At 28.6% G+C, this 27,507-nt stretch overlaps 3 protein-coding genes across 11 annotated transcripts in view; 1 reads left to right on the plus strand and 2 right to left on the minus strand.

The window, feature by feature from the left end:
- LOC129909803 (ubiquitin carboxyl-terminal hydrolase 30 homolog) overlaps positions 1-27,507 on the minus strand; it is a 228,063-nt gene that overhangs the window by 117,674 nt on the left and 82,882 nt on the right. The window lies entirely within an intron of this gene.
- Positions 1-27,507, plus strand: part of LOC129909798 (histone deacetylase 4) — a 116,502-nt gene that overhangs the window by 61,879 nt on the left and 27,116 nt on the right. For 6 of the 9 annotated variants that reach the window (XM_055986885.1, XM_055986881.1, XM_055986876.1 and 3 more), the window contains one exon: positions 25,069-25,196. In XM_055986885.1, coding sequence (XP_055842860.1) covers positions 25,069-25,196 — 128 coding nt within the window. Of the gene's footprint in view, positions 1-6,309; positions 7,906-22,444; positions 22,560-25,068; positions 25,197-27,507 lie in introns of those variants that run through there. The other 3 variants (XM_055986883.1, XM_055986884.1, XM_055986878.1) reach the window with 2 other exon arrangements.
- On the minus strand, positions 11,847-12,807 carry LOC129909805 (uncharacterized protein CG45076-like). The gene is made up of 2 exons (XM_055986901.1): positions 12,686-12,807; positions 11,847-12,632 (listed from the first exon to the last, which is right to left on the minus strand). The coding sequence occupies exons 1-2, from the start codon at positions 12,776-12,778 to the stop codon at positions 11,910-11,912; spliced, it is 816 nt and encodes a 271-aa protein (XP_055842876.1). The 5' UTR covers positions 12,779-12,807; the 3' UTR covers positions 11,847-11,909.

Raw genomic sequence — 27,507 nt, forward strand, 5'->3', positions numbered from 1 at the left:
TATTTTTTTAAAGTTATTTTTAAAAAAATTAATGCCGTGTGCGAAAATGTTGGTTAAAATTTGACGTTTGGTTAAATTTTGACACTAGAGTGGTGAATAAAATGTGTTAAAATTTACCCAGCTGCGGAGCAGGGTAAAATTTGACACTAATGGTTAAAATATGACGTTTCTCAAGATAGAAAGATCAAGAAAGATTAGGAGTTATTTTTGTTATAATGCGTTGATTTTTTAAGAAATGTAAAAGTTTTAATGCTATTAATTAATACAAAGTACTTCCTCAAATTATTATTATTCATCTTGTAAAATTGAAAATTGAGGGAATTTTAATCAAAGAATTGCAAAAAAAAGTCCCATTTAACACATTTTAACCCAATTCGCACACCAACAAAATAAATTTGATCCCTTTTCTAACCAAACGTCAAAGTTTAATCGTGGTAGAAAATTTAACCAACATTTTAACACAATTCGCACACGGCCTAAATTAATTTTTTAAACCGTTAAAAAAAAATGTTTACCAAAGGATAGAACTGAATATGAATTTTTTTATGAAAATTATTGAAGCCGTTTTTGACAAATTTGAAATTTTCCAAAATTTAGCACCTTCATGGAGTGGTACAGTTATCTATTTGTAATATAATAACAACAGGTCTTTTTAAATCATATTTTTTTATTTATACAAGTTTAAAGAAAATTATTATAAGCTATTGAATTGAATTTGAGATGAAGGTCGAAACATAAATAAATTCGAAACTTCCTATGTTTCTTAAAAGATCTACCAGAGCAGTACAAGCCCCTTTATCTATTTGCCAAAGAATTCAATATTGTTTGACACGAAGAACACAAACTAAAATATCTACCAAATCGAAACCCGTGATTAGTTGTTTATGGGTAGCCACAAAGTCTAAGAGATCGAAAGAGATATTTGGCGTTGATTTGAGCCAACAAAAAAGAATTAATATACTTGTGTTGGTCAAGGTGATAAAGAATCACATTTGGTCTACCAGCACGTAGTCAAAGTGTTACCAAAAAAAAAGCTTGAATCAAATCATTGTATCTAAAAATTTGCCTTTAAATAGAATTATAAGATGTATATAAGTATACTTAGATTGCATCACAATAATTGATGTTCAATTGATCAAATGAAGACAGTCGAGAGTGTTGGGAATTTAGTTTAAATTCTTAGGTAGGAAATTATTTTTTCAAGATATATTCGAAATTATTTCGCAGATTAAACCAAAGCTGCTGTCATGTAAAAAATATGATTTTAGTAGTTGCACTAACTTTCTCGTTTTCCTTTTTTATTTCGAAAAACATTAAATCGATATCGATAAACGCAGGGGCGTATACAGGTTTACTTCTTGGGGGGGGCATGCCAAAATTTTTGGCACAACAATTTTGATAGGTGGAAAATGTGATAGTTGAATCGAACAAAAACGGAATGTGATTCGTTTGCTTCCATTGAATAATTTGCCTAAAAGCAACTATGTATATATTTTTTCCGCTAGCCTAAAGTAATTTTAAAAGTTACAATAAAAAATAAAATCTTTTTTTATGTAATAAACAGTGGTAACTTTTGAATTAAAAGTCTTCTTAACCTCAGGCAAACGAATCCCATTTGAAAATAATTTTGTTTTTTAATTTTGTTTTAAAATTGAATGAAAAAATTTAGTTTGGAGTTTGATACACCAAATCGAGCTAAGAAAAAACTTAAAAGAAAATAAAGTTTCTGCTTTGTTTTATATACTGATGAAAATGACACTCGGTTTCGTGTCTACACGGTGCTATTACACCTTAAAGATAATTTTTGAATAAATTACCTCAGTACAGAAAAAATTAAAAATTAATTGTCTAATTTTTGTTTTAAATAATTTTTTGTTGTATATTGTTTTCGTATTAGAAGTGACACAAAAATGTAAAATTTTCGGGGTGTTCGTGAATTTTTTCTCGTTATAACTTAAACGATTTTGGGCGTGCAAAAAAAAATTAATTAATTAATTTAAAAAAAAATAGAGAATGAGTTTTTCTACAAAACAAGACAAAACAATCTTTTCTACAACAAACGGAAGCCGAGAAAATCACAAAAATGTATTTTTCAAAATGGCGGCCAAAAATTTTTTTGTAAAAATGTACTTATTTATGAAATATCAATGCTTTCCGAATATTCTCAGATGATTCAATTATGTAGTTATAGTAAAAACTGAGACTTTTGCCAAAAATTGAACAAACCTTAAAAAAACTTCAGTTCTGCAAGATTTCAGCCTGTCCCTATTTTTTCCATTTGCTTCATAGTAAAATGTCTCTATTCACTGGACTAAAATTATAGTTTGCCTTAAAACGCGATTAAAGATTGAGTAATGTATGAAAATCGATGAGTTCTTGAGGATTAATCCGTTTATTTTTATAGGGAAAGTTGCTCTAATGATGATTTTTTTTTACATACCCAATTCAATTTTTTACTTGCTCTATAGGGCAAGTATTGGTTTCGTGTAGAAAAAAAAAATCGAGGTTTTAATCAAAACCAACATTACGATGATGGAGAAGATCAAAAAAGTGGTTTTCGTCATGCCGTCCGTCGGTCTGTGCGTCTGTGCGTCTGTGCGTCTGTGCGTCTGTGCGTCTGTGCGTCCATCTGTACATCGAGCTAGGGCCTAAACGGGTGGATGGATTTGCTTGAAACTTGGTACAGATGATTTTTACGTAATTCCCTAGGTCCGTTTTTTTTATTTTTTTAATATCTCCAATTTAACGCATATCTCCCATATAACGTTTTCGAGGTATTTCAAATTTCTCAAAAACGGCTCTAACGATTTCGTTTAAATTTGGTGTGCGCAGTACTCTTATTGATTCTAACAAAACTGCGTTTTTAGTTTTTCTCAAAAAATGCCGAGGGCGGAAATATGGCGTTGCCGTTTTTCAAAAATTGACATGTTTTTTAAGTTCATATATTTCATCAAAGCATTAGTCAATTTTTTCAAAATTTACAGACATCATAGGTATTGAAGTGTAAAATGTAAAAAAAAATTAAAAAAAAAAGTTTTTCAAAAAATATTTAAAAAATTGAATTTTTTTAACTTTCGATTTTTTTTTTTTTTTCTCCACAAAATCTTAAATTTCCAATAGATATTTAAGATAAAGATGCTTTGAACTACAAGAGCAAGTACGTGCGACCCAGTCGTGCATTTTATTTTTAAAGCTCTAAACATGTATTCTTGTTCGGATTTTAAATCTACACAAAACTCTACAGGAGAACTCAACTTAGTGTCTGTCAATTTGTAATATTATCGAACTAATGAAAATAATCCTAATCCAGCATAGCATTCGCTAAAATATGATCGCATCCCCAAAAAATGGTAAAATAGGTTGTTTGAATACCAAAAATTTTTTTCACTTTTCATTTTCGTTCATGTTCTAAAACTTCAATATTTTGAAAACGGTCTTTCTTAAAGGAATTGAGTATAACATAACAATTTCTTGTTTAAGTTTTGAGTTCTTGGGGGGGGGGGGGGTCATGACCCCGTGACCCCCCCTTGTATACGCCGTTGGATAAACGTTAATTATATAGTACGCTAATTTTCATTAAAGATCGATTTCAATTATATTTCGAGTAAAGTTGTCGTGTAAAACTTAACACATTTATTTAATATTAATATTTAATATTTTTAAATCATAATTATATCAAAAAACAATTTTAAAAACAACATTTTTTCAATGCAGTGCATTAATAGAACTGTATAGCACTTGCTGATTTATTAAAATTTATTTTTTTTAAATTATATTTAATTTAGAGTAGAATAATATTTTACTTTGATAGCCATTACTTCTAAACAAAAAAACAATTTCGACTTAATATTATTTATTTTTTATTTGTTTAAACCATAAGAATGTGCACCCAGAACGATAGAAAATGTTGTAACAAACAATTAATTTCTTTATTTTTTACCTAAAGCCAGAACTATAATTGGCGGATGGAGTCGGATGCTAATGTCAATTGTTGTTGTTTTCCATAAGTTTTCATCCGTCGAGTGCGGTTGCGAGCGCACTCGTCGGATGAAAACTTATGGAAAACAACAACAATTGACAGTAGCTTCCGACTCCATCCGCCAATTATAGTTCTGGCTTTAGGTAAAAAATAAAGAAATTAATTGTTTGTTACAACATTTTCTATCGTTCTGGGTGCACATTCTTACATACACATTCCATCCGCCAATTATAGTTCTGGCTTAAGGCTTCAGGATGAAGCCGAGATATTCTCAAAAAAATTATATTTTTGGGTGTCATCGCACCGGTTTTACTTGTGTTAATTTATGAATTGCTCGACCATCTTTGCTGATAAAGAGTTGATTTAAAAGCCAAGGAATGAAGAGGACTAGAAAATATGTTAGAAAAATGTTAATCATAATGTAAGCTTATTTCGAAATAATAAGGAAAATGTGTTTTTTAACAAGTAGAATTTAAATTTAACTGGCTGCCATTTTGGTATTTATTCACTTTAATACAATGAAATTACATTTAGACGATAGACAATCTTATAAGGAAGAAATCTTGTGTTAATTTTTTGGTTTACGACATACTGCAACTAAGATATTCGCTTAGAAGCAAAATATCCCAAAAAATGAATTTTTGTGAATAACTCCGTTAAAAAGAATGATCAGGTGGTGAGAAATTGGGTTTAAGCCTTTTAAATATACACCCCTATCGATCCATGAAATAAAAAATGACAGTGTCTCTGCGTGCAAGGTCAAATGACGCTTTGACTGGAGTATTAAGGGAATACATTTTTTTTTTTGACTGAATGCATAATAACTCAAGAATATTGTGTCAAAATTTTTCACACAACTCACGTTTTCCAAGTCAGTGACCCTCAGAACCTAAAAATTTCTGTACCGATCATTTTGCAATTTAGAAAACTAGGTTATACATAATTTACGAGGTAACGCTTGGAGAGCTTTTTTTCTAATTTGCTAATGATTTTTAACAAATATGTTGGTTTTTTTCGCTTAAGATCACGTTTTTCCCTTCAAAATGTTCATATTTAAAAAAACCCTCCCAGTTTTAACTGGGGAAAACTATTATTTAAAGAAATTCATGATTCATTCATAATTCACTTCATTACTTTCAATTAAATTAACCCCCTTAAAATGTATGCACACGGAGAAAAAAGGGCACCTTTAAATATATTTAAATCCCATTATCTTTAAGCAATATACAATTTCCACTTAAAATAATATGATTTTTCATCTTAAAAAAAAACGACTTAAATAAAAATTAAAAAATGATCTTTCACCTTTAATTGTATAGTTTCTTTCAAATTATGCATATTCAAAAAATTAAGAAGATTTGTCCGCTTTATTTAAGACGAAAGCCATCTTGGCAAAAAACCATGCAGAAATTCACCTAATTTAATACAGAATCCGCTTGTTTTTAGGTGGTCTTTTTTCTTCGTGTATCTATTACGTTCATGTAGTAACAGTATTTTTCAAATTTAAAGTTTTTAAGAAAAAGTTTATTTTTTTTTTAATATTCAATGCGTTTCATACATCCCTCAACATATTTTCAACTTCCCACTTGTCTCGAAATATTTGTTTGAACTAATACATACATTCGAACGTTGAACCTTTTTTTTTATTTCGTATTTTCTATTCTTATCACGAGCTCATAATACACGTGTCAGCCTCTCGTGTCTAAATTGAAACTTAACCAAAGCCGGTAGATACTTTTCGAATCTGATAACAAAAAAAAAAAGCTTTTCCTTCTAACACGATAAACCTACCCACCTACAATGTAAATGTACTTGAACAAACATATGGTTTCTATTTTTAGCAATAGATTAAAATTCTATTCTCTAAAGATAAACCCTCAAACCTTTTAAATATCATTTCTAATTCAAGAACTATATTTATTTTGGCTCATTATAGGTACATTTTTTTTTTTTTTATCAAAAACATAACTAACCCTTAACTGTTCTTTATACATCTTTCTATCTATAAAAAAAAAAAAGAAAAAAGATATTTTATTTATTAATCCAGCTCTATCCCACTAAATAGCAATAAAACAAATAAAACAATTCACTCAACTCACTCATTCGAATTCGAAGTAGAGCTGCCATCATATCGTTGTTGTTAGTTTAATTTTTTTTTTTATTCATGTTCGCCTTCGCTTTCATCGTTTGTCGTTTTGTCGACAACAAATACACACTCATATAAAAACGTATCTTTTTATTTTATTATTATTTTTTTTTTTTTTTTTTTATAGTTGGTTTGTTGTTGTTCTTTCAATTCAATTTTCATTTTTCAGATATAAATTTAGTTCAGATTCAGTCGTTGAAGATACACCGTTCGGTTTGGACGTGTTTTTTTTCTAAGAATTTGTATACAAATTTTTTGAGATCTACCCCGACAAAAAAATAATAATACCCTGCTCTCTTGAGTTATTAAAATTATTTTTTTTTCTTCTAAAATTTTTTTTAAGTTAATTAACAGCAACATGTGAATTTGTGTTGCCAAACACGCAAATCTAATCATCGTGGTTATTAATAAACTAGAACAAATAAAACAAAGTTTCTTCAGTACAAAACTCTAAACCCTGTCCGTCGAAAACGGCTTCGTAACAGGTGTTTGTTGTTCTTTCTAATAAAAAAAAAAAAGATAAATATTTAACCAAGCAAAAAGACGTGGAACTTCAAGTTTGAAGAAGTTGGCAAAGTTCGTTCTGACCAGTGTGTCGTCCACTTTAAAGGGAAAGAACCTTTACTGATGATGATGATAATGATGTTTTAAACAGTGAACAAAGTTAATTTTGTTTTGTATTTTCTCTTTAATTTTTTTCGATTTGATTTATTTTTTTTTTGCTGATTTATCGAAATCAATTGGGAATTTTTTTTTCTTCTGTGTGTGATTTAATTTCTTTCAATTGTATACACAACAATGGAAAATAAAAGTTGAACTTTTATACCTACAATACTCTATAAAGATTGAATTAATCTCATGTGACGAATAACGTCGACGACGACGACGACGAATAAAACTGTGACCACGACAGCAAGTTAAATTGAATTATATGTTTATTTTTTTTTTTTATTTTTGCTTTTTAATTAAGTAAAAAAAAAAAAAATAATACAAAAAAATAACAAACAACACAAAAAAAAATAAATAAATAAATATCGTGTCGCGATTCAATCAGAGATATGTATAAAATAAAATCACTTGATGATTTGATTTCTCTTCCATAAAAAAAAAAAACAACTTCACAAAAAAAAAAAAACTATAAAATTATAGATACTTTCTTGTACACACCACAACAACCGGATTGTGGGTTTTTAAGTGCGCCTCATTTCGCTGGGGAAAAACAAAAAAAAAAAAAAATAAAAACAAAACAAAATAAAAACATCCAACTCCTCTCCAAACAACCAACCATCATCATCTTTTTTTTTTCTTGGAAAAACTATACTAAAGTGTAATTTATAGTATATTTTCTATATAGTCTTCTTAGTTGTGTGTGGTGAAATTTCGTTGTTGTTGTTTTTTGTGATTTACACTATTATAGAAATAGTGTGTAACGCTATTTTTTTTTGCGTGACTAATAAGTTCATTTATAATTAAGTTTCATACTTAAACGCCACCTATCGTCCGTGTGTCGTCGTGAATGGAATAATAAATCAAAATCAATTCAACAAAAATATAATAAAACATCAATTTTCAACAACAACAAAAAAAAAATAAAAAATAACAACAATAATAATAATATTAATTTACAATAATTCAACGTGTGCGATCGTAATACATCGTTGTTGTTTTATTTATTTCTACTTTATCAAATTCTGTTTGATTTATCAATTAAAAAATAAAAAAAAAAAAAAATTAAATATATTGGCTGACCTCAAAGCAACTATACTATGCTTGTATTGTGGTAAATTGGAATTTATTTTATTATTCTTTTTTTTTTTATTAATTTATTTATAGATGTGCCTAGAAAAGTTAGAAAATAAAAACAAACTAAAATATTGATTTTAATTTACATTGGTAGGATGTTTGATAGTTTTTAACCTTTTTTTTTAACACCGTTATTTATATCGCAAATAATGATTAAAATTTTTAAATTCAAAGAAAATTTTAATTATTTCTGAGTTTTTTTTTTTTATTTTACAAAATTTTATGAAAATCGATAGAGACATCATGATAATCAAATTTTTGTCATTTCTGCAACAATCAACTTAAGTGGATGAAATAGTGGAGTAATCTGGTTTCAAGACCGGATGTTTTAATTAAAATTCAAATAAAAAAGGGATCTTAGAAATTTCTGCAAATTTCTCAGAGATCCTTTCATATTACAAAGAAAATATATTTGAATAAAAGGGTGTCTCAAGTTTCTTGAGAATTTAATTAATTTTTCTGAAGTTGGCAGGTTCAAATACGAAATAAAATAAATTATAAAAAATAGCATTTCAAGAAAATCACTTCTGAACGAAACAATACTTTTATAAAGTAGGTATATCTTGCTTAGACACATCACGTTTTTGAGTACTTAATTTCAATATAAACTTACAAAAACGAAATTTGAACATTTTTGCTGTAAGAAAAAATAAATGTTGACTTTATTTTAAAGCCTCTGTCTAACGGTTTTTTTACATCATTTTTAACTTGTCAAATTTTGAAAACATAGAAATTCTATTATCACCAAAACACGATTTTTTTAATTGTAGTTTTTTGGCATATTTTTATTAATTTACTATTTAAAAGCTATTAAGCTAAACATTTTTTTTTTAAATTCGATTGTTTTTTTTTTTCAAGATGTTTCTGCTTTTAATTAAAAATGTTTTGAAATTATTTTAAATATTTTCTTAATTCTTAAAAGAATACGAGAATTTTGGTCGGATTATTTTCTAATTTTTGTTTAAATATTACTCATACGCCATACAAATTTTTTTTTTTTAATTGTGATTTTTTTTTTCAATGATATTTAGTTTAATCTTCTGCTGAACTATTTTCTGCGAACAAAACTGAATTATCTTTTTATCTGAATTATAAATGCAATAGACAAACAAACCAAACCTGTTGACAGGTGAATATTTATTTTGGGAAAAATATTTTTTTAGTGGTACATGTGAATTATTTACTTACATATCATATTAAAGCAAATAAAAGATGAAATTGATTATGAAAAAAAAAAAAAATTAATACACATACTAAATCTTGCATTGAAATTTTAATTTTCGATTTGCACTAATTTTTTGTTTTCTTTAAATACAATACAGGCTCGAATTACAATATTTTTTAATATTCGTTAAATCGTAAAATTGATCTCGAATCAGATATAAAAACTGAAATCACTAATACAGTGATGCTTTTGCATCAAAATTAATTTCGCTGACTCTTGCAGGCAAGGTAGGTAATGTTTTCGTGCCATACAAAAGTTTTGATGCAAAAGCATTGATTCATTAAAAGTGTATCTGACAATTCTGTCTTTCGCGATTTAGTGCCTTAACCGCTGAACTGATTTCCTTCAAACTTGGTAGTTAAGGAATTTGAGAAGGGCAAATTGTGTTTTTTGTTGGGACCAAAACAGTGGTACGAGTCATATACCAACTAATATAGTTTTATGTCGAAAACGGTTCTAATTGGAATCAATAAACTCGAATAACGAAAAAATAGAGTTTTTTTTCCTAAAATTGCTGTTCAAAATACATTCCAGTTGTGCAATTAGTTTACTCAAGCATTAATGCAATTTTATTTTTCATCTAACAGAATCTTAAACTTGGCCTATTCATATCTTTACCAATAATAATCAGATGAATATAAACAATAATCTGTTTCTTTTAAAAAACTGTTCAAATAAATAGATATTTTAGCCACCAAAGTTGTTTTTCTAACATTTTGAGTTAATATGTATTGATAAATATCGAGACAAATCAATTGAAGCTAAGATTTTTATCGGAAGATATTATATCAAAAATATTCATATCATTTTTCTAGAGGAACAATAGAAAACGTTTTTCAGGTGTTTCTCAATTTTACTAATCACGCGTTGATCACGCTTGTTAAAAAAAATAAATATATTCTATATACCTAACTTAGATGAAGGTACTACATACCTATAAGTTTAAGTAAATTTTGCTGGTTTTGGCTTCTAGGAATTAAAAAAAAAAAAAAACACAAACACACTTGAGCAAATAATTACTTTGTATATATTTTTTGTATTTAATTTTGTGCAAATTTAAATGGCTCTTCGAAATTATTTACAAATAATAAAACATCTACACCAAGGCATAGGTACTTTTTAATATCCTAATTGAATGGTTAAAAATATAAAAATAATATCTATTTCGTATTTTGGTATTTATAACTCTTTTTACCCGACTTTTGCGTAATAAGAAACAGGGTTAATAATATGACCAATATGCATGTATGTTCCCTCATAGCTTCTAAACTACTCATCATAAATTGAAAAATGAAGGATTACTGGAAGCATTTTATTTTTTCGCTAGTTATAAATTATATGGCGTCATATTTAAATGGATATAACTCCCTCTAAAACTGAAAACCTTAGCCAAAAATAAAAAAAATTACATTTCTAAACTTACCAACCAATTTTTTTATAAAAGTTCTGCCAAAAAAACTTCATTGAAATATACTTGCATTTATAAATACTATTAAGGCTTTTTTTCTATTGAACTTAATATCCAACAACAAACAAATCAATCACTCAAAAAAAAAAATAAATAATAAAAACCATTTTAACCTAACTACGTGCTCAAAACAATTATTTTAATGCATTTTATTTTACCGCAGATAATATTTAACAAGCTAAAAGGTATTTTACATCATCTTTATTTAAATTGCAAGACATGTTTACTTTTTTGTGTACATTTGTAGGTACTTGTATGTAAATAAATGTATAATACAAAAAAAAATTGAAATCAAAGACCTCTATAAATAAATATTTCAATTAAATTTCAAACACGTGTTATGTTTAAAAAAAATTCCTATCTTTGCTAAAATTATAATGTGTGATCGTCTTTTTTCTTTTTTTTTTTTGGCATTTTTAATTTTATTTGTAATAAATAAAATTGAGTGTGTTAAACAAGTTTTGGTTTTTTGTTTATTTGAACCCACATTTTTTGATGTGATACTTTTAATGCATAAAGAACACAAATTCTTTAATGAATGCATGCCAATGAGTCGTTGAACAATAAGTTATTTTGTTTATTCACTCTCATATTACAGTAATATTTATACACTCTGTTTTAATTGAACTTACAGTATTTTGTAAGAAAATAGACTTCAACAGAACAAATCGGGTTTTACAATTTTATTTTATCATTCCTGGAACGTTTTCATAATATAAAAAAGTTAAATTCAAGTTGTCGGGAAACAACTGAAGTAACTAAATACTGAATTTGCACATTTTCTTTTAAACAAAGCAATACAAAAGTATATAAATTAAAGTGTTCTAAGGTTTTTTTTCATTTCGTGAACGCAGACATAAGTTATCAAAATAGTTTTTATTCAAAGTGTAAGGTGGCATTAAAAACAATCTTATATCTGCAGAGTGCTGATGAGGTTTATAGTTTCTGTTAAAACATGATTTATTTTGTTTCATTTCGGGAACGCTAAATGAAGAATTTATTTATTTTTAAATTATACATATATTCTTATCAATTATGGTAAACACCGGAGACAACAAAACAATAACATCGAACACATTTCTAAAAATATTTACGAAATTAGGAACGGTCATTTCGGGAACGTTTTTGTACTAAGAATACGATAGAAATTCAGAAAAGTTACATAAAGAACTTTTTCTGGAGAAATGGATAAAAAACAATCAGATATTTCATGATAAATAAATAGTTAAAACGAATAAAATATATTTTATTTCAATAAAAACTCTCTAAAATAAAAATAAAAATCAATTCAATTTCTCATTTGAACACCATTTTCTCTAAGAGTCCTCCTTCGACGTATAGCTGCTCTACGTCGATTTCTTGCAGCATTGATTTTTGCCTCATGTGCCGATGCGGATGCCTTATAAGCAGCTTGTTTTGTACTAGCAAAATCAGTCCGAGCTTCACTCAATTGCCTCAAAAGTTGCTCTACTCGATTCTTTGCAGCCTCAAGTAATTGAGTTTTTTCCGATAATTCTTGTTGTGCTCCTTGAGCAGCTTGTTCTGAATTACCAACATTTGCTTGTGCCGTCTGAACAGCTTGTGTCAATGTTCTCAATTGTGTAGTTGCTTGTTGTGCAGCTTGCATTGCAGCATTAACATTATTTTGTGTATTTTGCAATGAAGCAGTTTCTTCTTGAACAACTGCTTCAGCTTCTCGAACTTCTTTTTCCAATTGTTCGACAATACCCTGTTTACCAGCTAAAGCTGCTTCAGCAGCTCTTGCAGCTTGTAAAGCCTTCTCAGCCAATTGAGCTTTTACCTGATGTGCAGCTTGTTGGCCGGCAGCAGTTTGAGCATTTGAAGCTGCTTTTGCTTCTTGAGCAGCTTTGAGGGCAATACTTGAAGCTTTTTGTTTAGATGAGCCACTCATTGTTCGACTAGATTGGCAGTTTGTTTGAGGTTCACGATTTAGATCTTCTGCTTCGGCTGACGGAGCATTTCGTCGAGTTTTGTGAACTTTTTCACCATTCTAGAAAATATTTGAAATTGTAAAAAGAAAAACCGAGGGAAAATTTCTTTTACCTCAAGTTCATGGAAATGACTTTCATATGCGTTGGATGTGAAAAGTTGCATAGCCATCAAAATAAAAATAAGCAAAAATTGCAAAGTTGCCATTCTGTTGAAGATTTTCAAGATTTTATTTTATTTTATTTTATTTTCAATTTTCTATTTTATTTGAGACTCAAAAATCAAAGATTGAGGCAAAGCAACTTGATTTTCGAGTAGTTTTTTTTCTTTTTTTGCCGTTAGGTTTGAGAGATCGTTTCTACCAACTTTTTTAACCAATTTCAAGTTACAAGCAATTTTACTACAACAAGTAAATTGCATGTTGTGAACAATTTCCTTATCCCGCTACCACACGTGCAAGTTTTGAGAATTAAGACGCAATAAACTCAGTATTTTATTAACCCTGGAAGCAATATACGTGCAAGTATATGCAAGTAACCTACATTGTATCAACTTGCCTAGCAAGTTTAAATACAAGAAGCAGAAAAAGACTTGGAGTGTATTGCTTTATGCTTTCAAAAACTTGCGCGTGATGGAAAAGTCATTTGCACTCTTGCTACTTGCATGCGAGTTTTGATCTCTTTCGAACTCAAACAAAATCTTAAAAAATAATTAACCTGCAACCAATGATTTTCAATAGAGAGCACAATTTAAGGAAATCGATGCAATTTACAATTTGCTCGTAGTTGATTGTACTAGATTTCCGGTTTCATCTAATCTTGACTCAAAAGTAATCTACCATTTCTAAAAGAACTAGGCTTTTACATCATTGTTTGGATCGCCAACACTCTTACTTACCTACAATGCATCAGATCTTTTTGCAGTTAAAAAAGTACTAGATTATGGTGATTGAGTGTATTTGTCATTTTAAAATTTATCTGCCCCAGTTTTAATGGGAAATGGCTTTTATAAAAGGCATTGATTTTATATTCTTAACACGTTAAGGAAAAAAATGTTTACTTTTCAAATCAGTACTCGATTTTGCGTAGTTCACGATCAAATGCATTTTGTCGTCTTCCAATTTGTAAATTTTGTTATTTTTTCAATGTAAAAAAGTGTATTCACGTAAAATCTTTTTATATTCAAACTTTCGACGACTCTTGCTTACAAATTACCAAAACTTTTAAGGATAAGGACCTCCTACTAAATTCAAAGATTTAGATTGTGATTGATTGATTGAATTCAATAATTTAGATTTTCTACTACATTCTTCTGAATCGATGCGATATTCTCTTCAGTATAAAACTTTGTAAGGAAAAGGTAAAAAAAAACATAAAAAAATAGTATAAGGATAATGTGCACATTCCCAGAGACACTAAAGTGGCCCATATTGGAAACTTAAATGACACTGACAAAATATGCACTGCAGTACCGACTTTCAGATAAAGTGTTGACTGTAAAACTTGCCCCAATTTTTGAAGCTTGTACGTACATCATTGCGAAATTGTTGCTGAACAAAGAGAATAAATACAATCTGACATTTAATTTGACAGATAAAACTATTGTACTTCTAAAAAAAAAACACCCTTTTATTTGCTTATGACTTTTGTTTCATAGTTAATTTCAACTCATTTAAGGTCCTTGCTTAAACTTGGTTCATTGGTTATAAATTAAATGTAAAACTTATAAAAGTTAAATTCTGAACACGAAAGTTCAGGGTTCCCACTTTGGTAATTTTCCAAACCTCGATCTTAAAATTCATCTACTCCATTTTTATTTTGTTTTACAAAAAAAAAAAAAAAAATACCAGTTATTAAATATTAACTCTGATTTACAAAATAAACAATGTTTGGCCTCGTACCAACTATATAAAAGATATATCTTTACATCTTTACACAAACAACTCAATTTGATTCGCAAACAATAAGAATCAGCTTCAGTAAGTCAGCAGTAAAAAAAATGAAGAAGAATTTAATATCATTTTATTTAGCTTCTTATCGCTCCAGTCACATGCGGGACATCACGACTGACAATCGGTACACTGACCTTGTTTTTTTTTTCTTGTTGTTATTAACTTTCTGACGTGATCCTGTTTTTTTTTTTACCAAAAATAAGTTTTTTTTTTTGTTTTCTTTTTTCTTCGAAATTATGGCCAAGTTTGAACTTCCATAAAATATTGGGTATTTATATCTCTCGCGTTTTAGCCATAAACTCTAATTATAAACACTTAAAAGTACTACGACTTTTGCTGACCAGTACAAATACATACTACTGACATAATTTTTTTTTTGTTTTTGTTTTATTGTTTACTCTATGGAATACCTTGTTTTGTTGGCAAGCGCAAATGAATCATCATCGGCATCTCAACCAGATTTATTCCAAAAATAGTATCAAGCTACCTTTTTTCTTGATAATTTACTTCATCAACAGGAAATACTTTAGATTTGTTTTCTTATTTTTATCCACTCAACCGGATAGATGAAAGAAATTAAAAATACAAGAATAAGAAGAGAGAATAAAAAATTGCACAAAAAACTACGTAACATATAAAAAACTTTTCCATACAAAAATATACAAATTTATATTTTTGTATAAAATTAAGTTTTAAAACAGGTTTGATTTAAATTTATTTAAAAATTATAAAAAAAAAATTATGTCGATTTTAGTGTTATTATTATTTATTTGTGATTTTTTGTTAATTAATTAAAAGTAAGGAAATTTCCATTCGAATATATATTTTTTTTATCATATTATTTTAATCAGCAAAATGTATTTACATTTTTGTTTTCATTCGGTTTCGGAGATAAAGAGCAGAGAAACAAAAAAAACAAGATCACATTATTGCTCATCAAATTAGGAAGAGTTTATTTTTTTTTTCTTATTCATAAGTAAAAGTTGAATTTTTGTACTTTGTTTGCGATAATATTTTCATAACCCAAACCATAAAAACAAAAAAAGGGGATCGAACTGTGTACACAAAAAAAATACGAAACAAACAAACCTAATAAAAAAAAAATAAATGAAAACATTAAACCCAGTTCGCACTTAGCCCGGTGACATAGTTGGTGTGTGTCAAAAACTTGTTTTACACTTAAATATTACAACTTTGGCGGGTTATCATTGTCAACCATAAAAATGGCGTATACGAGAATATGAATATAGAGACATTTTGTTGGTTGACTTGGTTAAGACGACGACTGCGACGGGGTAATGGTAAATGGAAATTTATTGTGAATTTATTTTTGAGTCTCCCACACATTCTGCTGTAAAGTATTACTCATTATCTAAATTTGTCCCCCGGTGGCTGGCGGCGGGCGGCAGCAGCGGCGGATAATGTCAGAGAGAAAGAGAGATTACACGGTGTAACACTCAAAAAATACGCGGGCGGAGACCTATCAGGTTTTGTAAAATTGTTTTTGAGAAAATTGAAAAATAAAAACAAAAAATATTTTGAAAAAAGAAAAATCTGATAAAATAATTTTTCAATTTTCTCAAAAACTAGAAGACATAGAAACATATTGTTTTCACGGTTCGATAAGGAATCAATTGAGGCAGTTTTCTGTGTGAGTGAGTTTTTTACTAAAATTCACAGTCTGGACAAAAATAGTATAAAATGAGTTTAAAAATTTTTTTTTTCGCCTATTTTTAACTTTGAAATCGATTATTTCAAAAACTATTGGTTATATTATATTGATTTAAAAATTAGAATCAAATGTACAATTTTGCCTTTCGGAAATGGTATCATTTATTACTGCAAGTGTTGCCGTTGTTTTTTAATAATTTTTTTTATTTTGATAATTTTTTTTTTAGAAAAATGCCCCTCCCACCTAAACGGGGAGAGATAGACCCCCCTCCCAAAAAAAAAAATGTTTGTATTGAGCTCCTCTACAAAAACCCGTTATCAAATCCTGGCGCCCAAGTTATCCTACTACGTGCCGAAACAACATTTTTGTTCTATACCTAAAAGTTCGAATTTCTGTATCTGGGTTGAAATCGAAAAATTTTTTTTTCTAAGCCATTTTTGAAGTGATTTTCATAAAACATACCTCGATTAATTGGGAAATAGATATAGTCTTAGAATATATTTTTTAAATAGCATGTTGTTTTGAAAACATATACTTTTAATTGATGCCGAAGTTGGGCAAATGACAAAAAAAATTGAATTTTTGAACTTTGACAGCTTATAAATTCTAAGTGGTTCAACCGAGTTAAATGTTTTATACATTGTTAAAAAGGTATATTTATCTTCTATCAGAAACTGTAAAAAAATCGAAAATGGGTAAAAAATTGTCGAAGCTAGAATTTTTTCAATGGGTGAAGGTCCAAAAAACCGTTTTTTGCCCGTAACTCCAGATTTTGGGGGTGTTAGGGGATTTTCAAATACCGTTTCGTATTCAGTGCGACTAGCTCTACAAAACCTGATAGGTCTCCGCCTGCGTATATTTTAAAACCTCATTTTTGTAACACCGTGTTATTGGTACAGACAATAATTATTATTAACAAAATAATAAATAAATAAACATGTACTCGTTTTTGTATGACACAAAGTCACCTCCACAAAAAAAAAAAAACCATACCTCTCTACTCTACTACATTAATTTCTCATGTTTGTGTTTATTATTATTATTGGTACCTTGGGAACTTTGAAAATGTCTAGTCTGTGACTCTCTAGAATAGAAGAGATATATGTCAGCAATTTATCTCGGGCATAAATGGTTGTGGCTTTTGTTTTGCTATTTTTATTAATAAAAAGCTTTATTTATGTTATTTTTTTCTTTCAATTTGTTTTTATTTTTGTCTTTCTACATACTTGACATTTTTTTGCGTTTTAGAATTATGATTTCTTTTTTTTTTTGTATTAGAATGTAGCAAATCTAGTACTATGCATAATATGATACATGTGTTAATTGTACATATTTTGTTAAAGATTTGAAGGTCTTTGAATGTTTTGGTTTTGAAAAATGAGAGCATTTCTAATATTTCGTGAAAGCACTCAAAGAATTCATGTTTTAAGGGGGTCTTTGCGAGCGCTTTTTGAAAAGACTTTGAAGCAAGTGTAATAGTTGACAGTTGAAATTAATATGTCATTTTGATAGATGGTATAAATATTTAAGTCCTCTTTCAACTTACCTTCTTGCTTGACAATACTGCCAGTTTCATTATGAATAGCGAGCAATTGTGCACAACAAAAAAAAACAAGTGATCTCAAAGATTCTTTCAAACAAACGGGTTTTTTAAGTATCTACAGAAATGGTCTTAACTGTCAAGCTTTAATTTCAAATTATTTTTTTTTTTTTGGTTAGAAGTGCCGCATTCTTTATAAATTTGAACTTGAGGTTCTGTCAATGCATTTTTTAAGGCAGCTCTATAGAAAAAAAGGTAATTGAACAGGCCTGCTGTCATCTTTGTACGAAATCAGTTTGGCATCACTGACAACGATCATGACTAAATAAAATTCTAAAAATTTTTGTTCTCACAAACAGACTTCGCTAATGTCAAAAGTTAGCTTCATAAAAGAAAATCCACTAATTTAAGCTGCAACATTTGAATTGGCTTGTGATAGGTTTTGCATGTCGTACATCCGGCACCATTGTTTTCGTTCAATGACATGACGTCAATTAAAGAGTGTTAAAGTCGGCAATCTTTGATTTCAAAAGGAAAAAATTCGTTCAAGTTATTTTTGTACCTACGTAAGTTTTTTTTTTGTCAACTGATGGATTGGTTTCATTTGATTTAAAAAAAAATTCAATATTATCACTTTTAATTGATTGTCATGGAGCCTTAAAATAGAAATTAATTCAGACTGTCAAAAAAAAGGGGAATCACCTACAAAACATAAGTATTTAGAATTTCTATTTTTGATCGTTGGCGGTTTTTGTTTGAAATTTTATTTACAAATTTTTGGTATAGAAACTAAATAAGCTACATTATTTGCGAAAAAGTGAAGATTTTCTAAAGATTCTACTCGACAGAAAATTGATTTTTTAAAGTGCGTTCCATTGAAAATCGGTAGTAAACTAATTGTAGTACTTTGCCACCTCCTAATGGAACAGGGCTAATGCCGCGCTCTTGACGTGATCAAATTCATAGCTTTTACTTCATAGTGACTTTATTGCTGTCATTCTGACAACTCATAGAAATGTACTTAGTTTAATTCAACTGTTTTGTTTTGCTTTTCTACTTTTTCCGCGTGAGTCGATACACAGTACACACAGATAAAAAATAAAGCGAAGCAGCCAGAACGACGTTAGTTGGTATCTAAGTTCTATGAAGTTAATCACATTAGCTGATTCTATAATAGAAAAACTACTAATCTTTCAGTTTCAAATTTTTATAAAGGTAATTTTTGGTCTAGACTCCAGAGTGTATCGAGATCAAAGCCAAAATTGTATTAAATGGTTTATCAAATACACCAAATTTTGTCTGTTTAACACAAATATCATTAGCCCTATTCCTTTGAGAGGTGCTTTACTAGCGATTTTCAATGGAACGCACTTTCAATGAATCAATGCAATTCCCAATTACTCGGCAGAAAAGCGTGAGTAGTTCTAGTTGTAAATGTAGTAGATTATTAGATTATCAATTTGATCAAAACAAATTATTTTCTCCTTTCAAATGTTTTTGAATCAAAAGAATTCAGTTAATTTGCAACTTGAATTCAAATTCTCATTATAGAGGCTTTAATCAAAATACTTCTATTTTATTGATCAATAAAATAGATTATGTGCTTTTCTTAAAATTAATCATTTAAATATTTTCTACCCAAGTAACAGTTGGCAGCCAAAATTAAGCAATTACCCTTTTTTTTATCAATTCATTAACAAATGAAAAAAAAAATAAAAACATTCTTACTCATACTAATAAAGGTCGGTATAATCGTTATAATATTTAGCTTTTAAATTTTTCTATTACCGTAATATAAATAAAAATTTGCTTTGTCACATTCCAAAGAATTGTTATAAGCACTTTTGGGAAAACCCAGTTTTATAATTGTTTTTTTTTTATTTTGCCTTGGTAAAAAAAAACTTCGAGTTTTTTTAAGTATGAATCCAAATGAACTAACGAGATGTCTACCGATAAATTATTAAAAATAAAAAAAAATATTTATAATACCTAAGTACTTAAAGTTTTTTTTTTTTGTTAATAAAATTTTTTATCAACATTAAAATCTGTTAAAAAAAGAAGCCAAAATCTATAATTCAATCAGCTTAATCGGACTTTGATAGTAAAACAATTTGTGATACATTATATTAAACTTTAAGAATTCTTATTATGGTATTTAAGATTCTCGAACATTAAGCGCGTTCAATAGTCATGTGCGTGTGCTCATAACTTTTTTGATACGTCAGATCTATTTAAAAATAAATTAATTGTTTGATTAGTTAGAATGACTTTTTAGCAGCACGAATGTATAATGTTTCCTTTTGGACTATTGATAACACAAATTGATGAACTATAGTATAATGATACCGTATTGTCAAATTGTCTGGAGATTAGAAAATTTAATTGTCAATCAAAATTCATTATGTTTGTAAGAAATGACTTGCATTAAAAAAAAATTGTTTCAGGTTTCGTTTCCGGTCAAATTTCTGCAAAAATTAATGCAATAACACAAATAAATTGTTTCAGGTTTCGTTTCCGGTCAAATTTCTGCAAAAATTAATGCAATAACACAATTAAATAGTTTTCTTTTTAGAAAATACCTAACCTTGAACCCGGCGAATATTATTTTTAATTTAAGTGAATAAGTATAATAGTCGTATTCTATTACATTTAGTATACTAGTTCTATATCCACACATTCCATTCTGCACGATGAGATGGGTATTGCGGTGATTTCCTTGATTTTGTGTCCATTGAAGATCGCTAAAAAAGTGCTAATCTTTTCACAGAAATTAAGCTGTGTTAAAAGTTTGGGAAATGGATCCTTAGATCAGTCTATTTTAGACCTTATAGTTTCGATATACCTAAATGATTTAGTCCAGTCTGAGGAATATATTCGTCCTACTTTACTGTGCCATAACGGCTCTTTGCCACGTATTCACTATTATCATAGTTTTAGAAGGAAAGAGACAAAGTAGCACTTCCATCGACATAAAGATAAGTGCGTCCAACACCAAAAATAACTAACTTTCTTTTAATCTAGTACATTTTTATCCAACTACCTAACATTAGCCGCGTTCCTATGGAGGTGATAGTCTACTTATGAGTAGAAATCTAGAACTACCAACCAGACTGGTACTAAAATCGCACACTAATCGAGCAGAAGATCATGTGTTAACTGGAGTCATCTACTCATGAGTAGTCTAGCACCTCAAAAGTAACAAGGCCATAAGCAGCGTTCCATTGGATGTGGTATGTGGTAAACTGCTCATTAGTAGATGATCTAGTACATTTACAACTATACTTGTGCTCCATTGAAAATCGATAAATAAATACTCGTGAGTAGTTAACCACCTTCAGTATAACGGGACTGTTGATAGCACTAAACTGCTCATTAGTAGATGATCTAGTACATTTACAACTATACTTGTGCTCCATTGAAAATCGATAAATAAATACTCGTGAGTAGTTAAGCACCCTCAAAATAACGGGACTGTTGATAGCACTGGACATGTCATTCGATCAAGGATACGCTTGGTAATTGGATCGAAGTACTTAGTAAGTGCTTTAAATCATTGAAAACTTTTTATACTAGCTGTCTTTCTTTGTTGATGGTAGATTGCTCATAAGTAATAATCTAGTACAACAACAACACATTCTTATCTATTCCAGCAGAAGATCATATTCTGATTATACTATGTACTAGATTCACTAATCATCTACTCATGAGTAGTCTACCATTCCTAAAGAATGCGGCTACTATCCAGTTGAATGCGACCAAAATTAGTTAAAAATTGGAGTTGAAAAATCCCACAAAATATTTCTAAAGTTATAACAGTGTCTTGAACTGTAAACTGTCAAAACATCTTCGTTGTTTTGTAATATATTTTTTACACTTTTTCTTTCGATAAAATATAGCTCATTTAAAAAATGTTTCTCAATTTGAACTGAAAAGCCATAAAGACAAACACAATAATGAATTCAAAAAAATATATTATAGCTATATCGCCTAATCATGTTCTAATCTATTTTTAGATCACTTTTTCTAATTCATATAAAAATGTACTTTACTCGTATATAAGTATGACAGAATAAAGAAAATAAACAAAGTGCGAATAAAAAATAATAAAAAAAAAACTTGAAATACCTTATCTTAGATAACTTTGATTACGTCTTTGTGTCTACCTGATGCATTATGGCACACTTGATGCTGCTGCCACTAGGGTAATTATAATTACCCCAAATTGATACAGGTGTATACTTCTATAAAGCTTCTATAAAAAAAAAATTAAAAATAAAAACACAAAAGAAAATGCACCCCCATTCACATATTACATGTGTTTTTTTTTTTTTTTTTTTGCTTTTATTTTGTTTTGTTTTTGTTGTTCCTGATGCTGACAGATACAAATACATTCATAAAAGACACACACATACATGAATGCTACAAGTTCTCTCGGTAAACATTGTGAGGATTCTATAAATAGATTTGGATCGATAAGCTCAATGCCACGGCGATAGGAACAACAAAATTTAAAAATAAACTTTGCCTCAGTGTAGAAAATGTCGCCAGGGGCTGTATAATATTTTGTATAGGGCTGTGACTTTTGAAGTTTTCTTTCTCTCTTCTCTCTCTTTAACATTCTATATCTCTTTTTCTCTTTTGCTCTTGTTTTATTTTTGAGTTAAAAAAAAGTGTAGTATTTATTTACTGACATTGTGTAGGTAGTTGTTTTCATTGCTCTACTCCATGATATTATTATTTATTTTTGTTTTATTATTTTCTACCCAACTGTCAATTGGCATTTTACTGTCGCTATTTAAAAAATGTGTTGCTCTACAAATTTTTGGTGAGAATTGTTTTTACTTTTGAGAGAGAGTGTATAAGATCTATAATAAAAAAAAAAAATCAAGTAACTTTATTTTTTTTTTTCTGTTTGTTTTGTAATATTGTGTTGTCTGGAGTACTTTTTTTTTAGTCTTTTAGTGGTTAGAGACTGTCAGTTGAATGTTTTTACGGTTTGTTTTGAGTTAAGTGGTTTGACAAGATATGCACACAACACAATCTGTCAGATAGGGTACATAGATTCGTATTCTTGTGACGAAAATGGGGAAATAAGAAAAGTGGGTTGATTAATTTATTATTATTGCGACTTGGTTATTATGTACATTATGTCTAGTTTTGAATGTAGGATAGTTATTAGTCATGCAATTGGAATGACATTAAGGCGTTTTACTCATTTACTGTTTGAAATTCATCAAAACATCTCAATTATAAATAACGAATTAAGATGTCATTTAAGTTGTCACTAATAAATAGAACCTAACAAAAACGGAACGGATTTCAAATAAGTAATAGATTTCTACAATATTGTGTGGTTTGTGGTGATTACAATAAAATGGGACACGTGTTTTACAAATTTTGACTGGGATTGTTGTCTGTGACTTTGTTGTGTAACTCTTGTTTGCGTACTAGATTTCTATTCGTTTACTTTGACGTGGTAAAAATATGATCTAGTACATTTTCTACTAGATCTTACAATGATCTTCTGGCATAGTAGTTGAGATGCATTAATTTCATTGAAAGTGCGTTCCATTGAAAATCGTTGATTCTCTTGAAGAACTGCTCTTTCATCACTGACAAAAGGCAAAATGTCAAATAAAATTAAGTGTACTTGAAGTCCCGTCTCCCATATAATTACCGTTCCAAATACTAATTTTGCTTCTATAAGGCTTTATTACGGCTACTTTAGCTTCTGTAAGGCCTTGATATTGTATGATATGGATGTTGTTTAGGTTAGTAATTGCACGTTACTGCTATAAATCGATTTTAAAAGCAAGTATTTCTTCTAATAACTTAAAATAATTTAGGTATCATTCATGATTAGTTAAGTGGGCAGAGTTGCTCTTCACAGTTTTTTTTTTTTTTTCATATTGTTGATATTTAAACTTCTTTAAGGTTTCGTTAAATGGCAAAAGGAAAACGTTACACAAATTTCAATTTTAAAGTTCAAGTGACCTCAACTCCAAAGCGTTTCGCCCAGGTATGACAGTGGGCTCATCAGTTAGATCTGTCGTACCCTTACTAAGACGCCTTATTTTGGTCGATGTTAACCTGGGCGAAACGCTTTGAAGTTGATTTTACTCCAACTTTATATTCAATCGCTACACATAAAATCAAAATAATTTTTAATGTTTGTATAATTTTTTCTTCGTTGTTATATAAATTTCTGTTTGTAAAATAATGTCCTCGTATGTAAGTCAGAACTAAGATTACAAAGTTATAATTTTTGACAGATAACATCGTCGAACAGTTGAACACAAGTCTTATGGAAGTTGTAGAAAGGAAAAAGTTAAGATTTGCTTTTTCCCTCTAAATAATTTTATTTTTAATAAACTAATAGATTTTGTTGCTATAATGTACTGAGCTTAGCTTAGCGTATAGAAAAGTCCTCAACCAGGTTAAGGGCATAAATGTTTTTAAGGAATAGATGTTTGAAACTGGTAAACAAACTACTTTTTTTTTTTTTTTTTTTTTTTGTCCGTGGGTAGGTGTTGAAATCTTCAAAAGATTCTATGAGGACCGGAAAACGCGTGCTCATAGATATGTGGGACTCTTAACCACTAAAACCACCTCCTCCTCCCGATTGCAACTAAGTTCAGATGGAACTTATCTAGCAATTTATCTTTCTCGAAGTTAAGTTACGTGTTGTAGGTAACTTTCCGATGAAAGTTCCTACTGATGATATTTAAAAATAAATAAATAACTTTTGTTTTAAATTAAATCATTAAGTAATGTTTTAAATTTTTGTTATCAAAAAAATATTTTAAAGGAAGTTAAATAAATAAAATCTCTAAAACATTTAAATTTATATTAATCAATGCCGATATTTCGAAATAAAGGAATTAAATTGAAAAATTTCACTGTACCAAATCGGAAGGTTTAGTCCTTCGCAAACGTCGTACTAAGTTTGTCTCGTCGAGAATTTCTAGTATTGTTCTATTAGTATGTTCGACTAACCGTTTTCGATGTTTTTGAGCAAACGTTTTTATTTCTTCGCAAACAAACTACTGATTAAGAACAAGTTTTTTTTTGTTCGTAGGGTTACTATTTCTTTTTTTTTGTTTGTTAAAGAAGCCTTTTCGAAGTAAAAATATGTTTTCTTCTTTTATTACTTCTTTATAAACTGTTTAACAACTTTATAGAAAACCAGTATCTCTTTAGTAAGCTTTATAGAAGCTTAATACAAGTCATAACATTAAAGTTGTCAATTTATATAGTTTTAAGGAACCTTTTGTTCAATTTGTGATTGAAATAAAAACAATAATAATTTTTCTTATTTCTATTTTTATTTACAGATATGGCACGCGATTCTGCAATAGCTCGCGATCGAATGATAGTAGTACCTGGTAGCTTGTCGTTAGATATAAATTCAACAGCAAATCAGCCATCTGCACCGGCTGATATAAATCAAGAAATTCTGGAGGTAAATATATAATCTTGATTTTAAATATCCTCAAAAATACGATTTAATTTTATAAAAAAAAAATAATTGTATTCCTTTCAAAAGTTGAAAAAATATCAAACAAAATTAATGTTTTTTTTTTTAATAAAAATTCGTTGTATCCGATAAGTGATCTTACATTAAATACAAAAATAAATCCCACCAACAACAAGAATCAAAACAAAAAATTAAAAAAAAAAAAAACATGCCGCTGCAAATCGGAAATAGATTCCGTCCAAATGGCATAACACAACCAACCCAAACCATAAATATATCTACAAATATAAATAGAATTTTTGATTGTATATTTATAAATTTTCATCATATAGCCCAAAGCCAACAGCAGAGAGAGAAGAAGTATGCACATATAGTATAGGTATTAAAAACTTTCGTGTAGGTTTATAAACAAAAATATTACAGGAATAGAACCGGCCCGCGAGTTTAACAAAGTGGGATAAAATAAACTTTTTGCTGTTTTTCACGATTTATAGAGGTGAATGTATGTTTGAAATGAAAATGAAAAAAAAAAATAATATTATGGTTCTCGGCCAATATTATTTGAAAAAAAAGGAATTTTTATTTATTTTCTACATTATTTATGTATAAATGTGTATAATGGCGTTTCCGGTGTAAATTTAGCAACAGGCAAATTTTTAATGCGCTTTTTCCTACACCGGAACGCGCGCTACTATACAAATATATTATAAATTTTCCAATTGAGATGTTTTTGTTAAAAGCAAAATAAAAATAAAACCATCAGTTTGTCTTTTTTTCTGAACTTTGACGTAGAAATTAAAAATAAATTTATAAAAAGAAAATAAAAATTTAAAAAAAAATTGTAAGCGGATGATGTGTTATTCTTATCTTGGGGTTAGAGTGAAAAGGTTAGTTTTGCAAAAAAAAAATCTTTGAAATATTCGTCATATATTGCGTAAGATTTCTTTTTTTCATAGAAATTTATAATTTCCATTGAAAAAAATTGTTTTACTAGGAATTACCTAATTATTTTAACTATACAAGTAATTTATTAAACAAAATTCACTAAATTCAAAAACACAGCATTTTAATGTTTAAACAGCTTTTGTTTTGATATATTTTATCTTTTTAATATCTACTGTTTTGTAGCCAATAAATAATGTTGGGAATAAAACGATATTATGTAATTATGTCTCAAATTTTGGAAAACTGAATGAAATTGAACGAAAGTAAACAGAAGTTTTCTAAAACTTTAACTGTTTTGTATCCTCGCTTAAAAATGTTTTAAAATGTTTATCAGAATCAGGAACCGTTTTCGAAACATGTAAATTTCAAAATCCAAAAAAATCAATTTAGGTGGAAATTATGTATTTTTAAAAATCAGCGGATTTGAGTGTTTGTTTATTTTTCTAAATCATTGCTAAGGAATTGGAAAAAATTATATGCAAAGTATCGGACCTAAGTAACTACCTTGAGGAACTCCAGAGTTCTATAATAAAACATTTAGTCCAAGTCATTAAAATAGAGCAGGGCCCTATTTCACCAACTACAAGTTACAAGCACAAATTTGTAACTTGTAGATCACAAGTACAAATTTGTACAATGGAATTCTGTTTCACAAAGTACAAATAAGTAATTCACAAATTTGTGATTATTGAGAAAAAAAATTACAACTTACTTTTGAAAACCACAAGTTTGTAGAATTACCGTTTCACCAAATATATTTTTTTCTTGTAAGTAACAAGTTTCTCTCACAAACTTGTAAAGCTCTTTTAAGTCTAAGCGGTGACCGTTGAGTTACTTAACTCGTAAAGACAGAGGTTAAAATTGTTTTCAAATGAAAACTAAGTTGATATTGAATATGAAAAAATAGGATTGCCATTTTTAAAACTTAAGCAACCCTATTTTAAACGAAAAATTCTCAAATAACTAATACTGTCATATCTTAGTTGTTAAATCAAATAACAACATTTTTTAAAAGCCAAACTAAATTGTAAATATATATTAAGATTTTTTTATTGCTAGATTATTTTTATATATATTATTTTATCATGACATCCATGGATTTATATAAGTAAAACAAATAGGGTAAAATAATAAAATTGTAAAGAGTGAGGAAAATTAATAAAATAATTTAAGGAATGAAGAACTACAAATATGAGAAAAAAAACAAGCCTCTTTGATCAAAAGAGAACGAATTTTTACATACTTTAGAGGCAGGTTATAGCGATCAGGAAAATTTTTTAAACAGATATTTTGTGATGTTTTCATTCGATTTGAAACACAAATGCTATAGGTACCAATTTCTAAAGCATTT

Source organism: Episyrphus balteatus, chromosome 2 (assembly GCF_945859705.1).
Source record: "Episyrphus balteatus chromosome 2, idEpiBalt1.1, whole genome shotgun sequence".
In the NCBI taxonomy this organism is placed as follows: Eukaryota; Metazoa; Arthropoda; class Insecta; order Diptera; family Syrphidae; genus Episyrphus; species Episyrphus balteatus.

Excerpts from the sequence above, each read along its gene's own strand:
- LOC129909805 (XM_055986901.1), bottom strand. The coding sequence starts at position 12,778 with ATGGCAACTTTGCAATTTTTGCTTATTTTTATTTTGATGGCTATGCAA. Across the intron at positions 12,633-12,685 it reads GTCATTTCCATGAACTTGAG|AATGGTGAAAAAGTTCACAA; the intron begins GTAAAAGAAATT and ends AATATTTTCTAG.